The sequence below is a fragment of the Papilio polytes genome, unplaced genomic scaffold (genome assembly GCF_000836215.1).
Source record: "Papilio polytes unplaced genomic scaffold, Ppol_1.0 DF821451.1, whole genome shotgun sequence".
NCBI lineage: Eukaryota > Metazoa > Arthropoda > Insecta > Lepidoptera > Papilionidae > Papilio > Papilio polytes.
The window spans coordinates 513-1828 of NW_013527753.1; the positions used below are offsets into that span (position 1 = coordinate 513).

At 40.3% G+C, this 1316-nt stretch overlaps 1 protein-coding gene across 1 annotated transcript in view; it reads right to left on the reverse strand.

The window, feature by feature from the left end:
* The window catches only part of LOC106108668 (116 kDa U5 small nuclear ribonucleoprotein component-like), a gene marked incomplete at both ends in the record, with an annotated part of 3070 nt that overhangs the window by 506 nt on the left and 1248 nt on the right, over positions 1-1316 (reverse strand). Inside the window, 3 exon segments of the mRNA XM_013289927.1 lie at positions 15-186; positions 442-640; positions 1224-1316. Coding sequence (XP_013145381.1) covers positions 15-186; positions 442-640; positions 1224-1316 — 464 coding nt within the window.

Consider the following 1316-nt stretch of genomic DNA (forward strand, 5'->3'; position numbering starts at 1 on the left):
AAATATAAAAGTACAATATATCTTCGAATTAAATCATTCATACCTTGCACGATACTATCTTTGACAGAGGCGAGCAGATGTTTGTCGACCTCTGAGGGCAGGGTATCGTCCACCAGGATATTGGGTCCAGTCGCGTCCGGACCAAACGCCCAGATAGAACGAGCAGCTAGCAGATCCCAATCGTATCTACACAAATGGTATTAATTTTGTAATTTCGTGTAATTATTGTGTATTTTACGATTGTTAAGAAGAAAATTAGTACCACGATATAGAATTGGCGCAACACTAGATTATTCGCATAAACGTCACATCTCTGACAGCTGTCAATGTCATTAGGAGGATTGATATTCGCGCGCAATCCTAAGTCCTGACGAGAAGTGTTACTCTGAGTTTAATACGATAGTATCCTTTAAATAAATTGTTTAAAACAATGTGTAATACTTGTTCTGGAAGAATTCTCCGAGACGCTTGCGGTCCCAGGTGACGCAGACGGCGCCGGCCTCTATGTCCTCGGCCAGTCCGCGCTCCAGCGGCTCCGCGATCATCGTCAGCTTGTTGCGCTTGTTGGGCGTCTCCGCGAAGCACTTCAGCGATGAAGTCTCCACAACAGTCTCGCAGAAGGATACTACAGGATCAGCGACTGTAACACATTATCATACTAATATTATACTAATACTTATTTTGACTAATATTATAAATGCGAAAGTTTAGATGGATGGATGTTTGTTAGAGTTTGTAGCCTAAACGACTGAAGGGATCTCGATGAAATTCGGAATAGATGTAAAGGATAGCTTTTGTTTTTTTTATTCCGCGCAGGAGTCGCCGGCGAAAGCTAGTATCTAATATTACTAATGCGAAAGTTTGCATGAATGGATGTTAAAGTAGCCTAAACTGCAGCAGTTTAGGCTACTTTAACAGTTCAGCATCAGCAGACCCATTGATCTTGATAAAAGTTGGTACAGATGTAGAGCAGTCTGGAAGAAATCATAGGCTATTTACTTTTGTTTTTTTATTTCCACGCGGACGGATTCGCTGGCAAAAGCTAGTAAAATACAAAAGATCTACAAGCTGATCATTACACATTACACCTTTTGCAATAACAGTTACAATTCTGTGTAATACGATTGAAACTTCATAGTAAATTTTGTGTTTTTTTTAAGTAAAATGAAAAATTCGTATTTTAACATTGAAATGATTTAGAAATTATAAAATGTTGTATTCACCCTTGATATCAATTTCGGAGTACATGTTGCGCAGGTCGTGCATGACGCAGTCGAGGTAGAGTTCTCCGGTGCCCAGCACCACGTGCTCGCCGC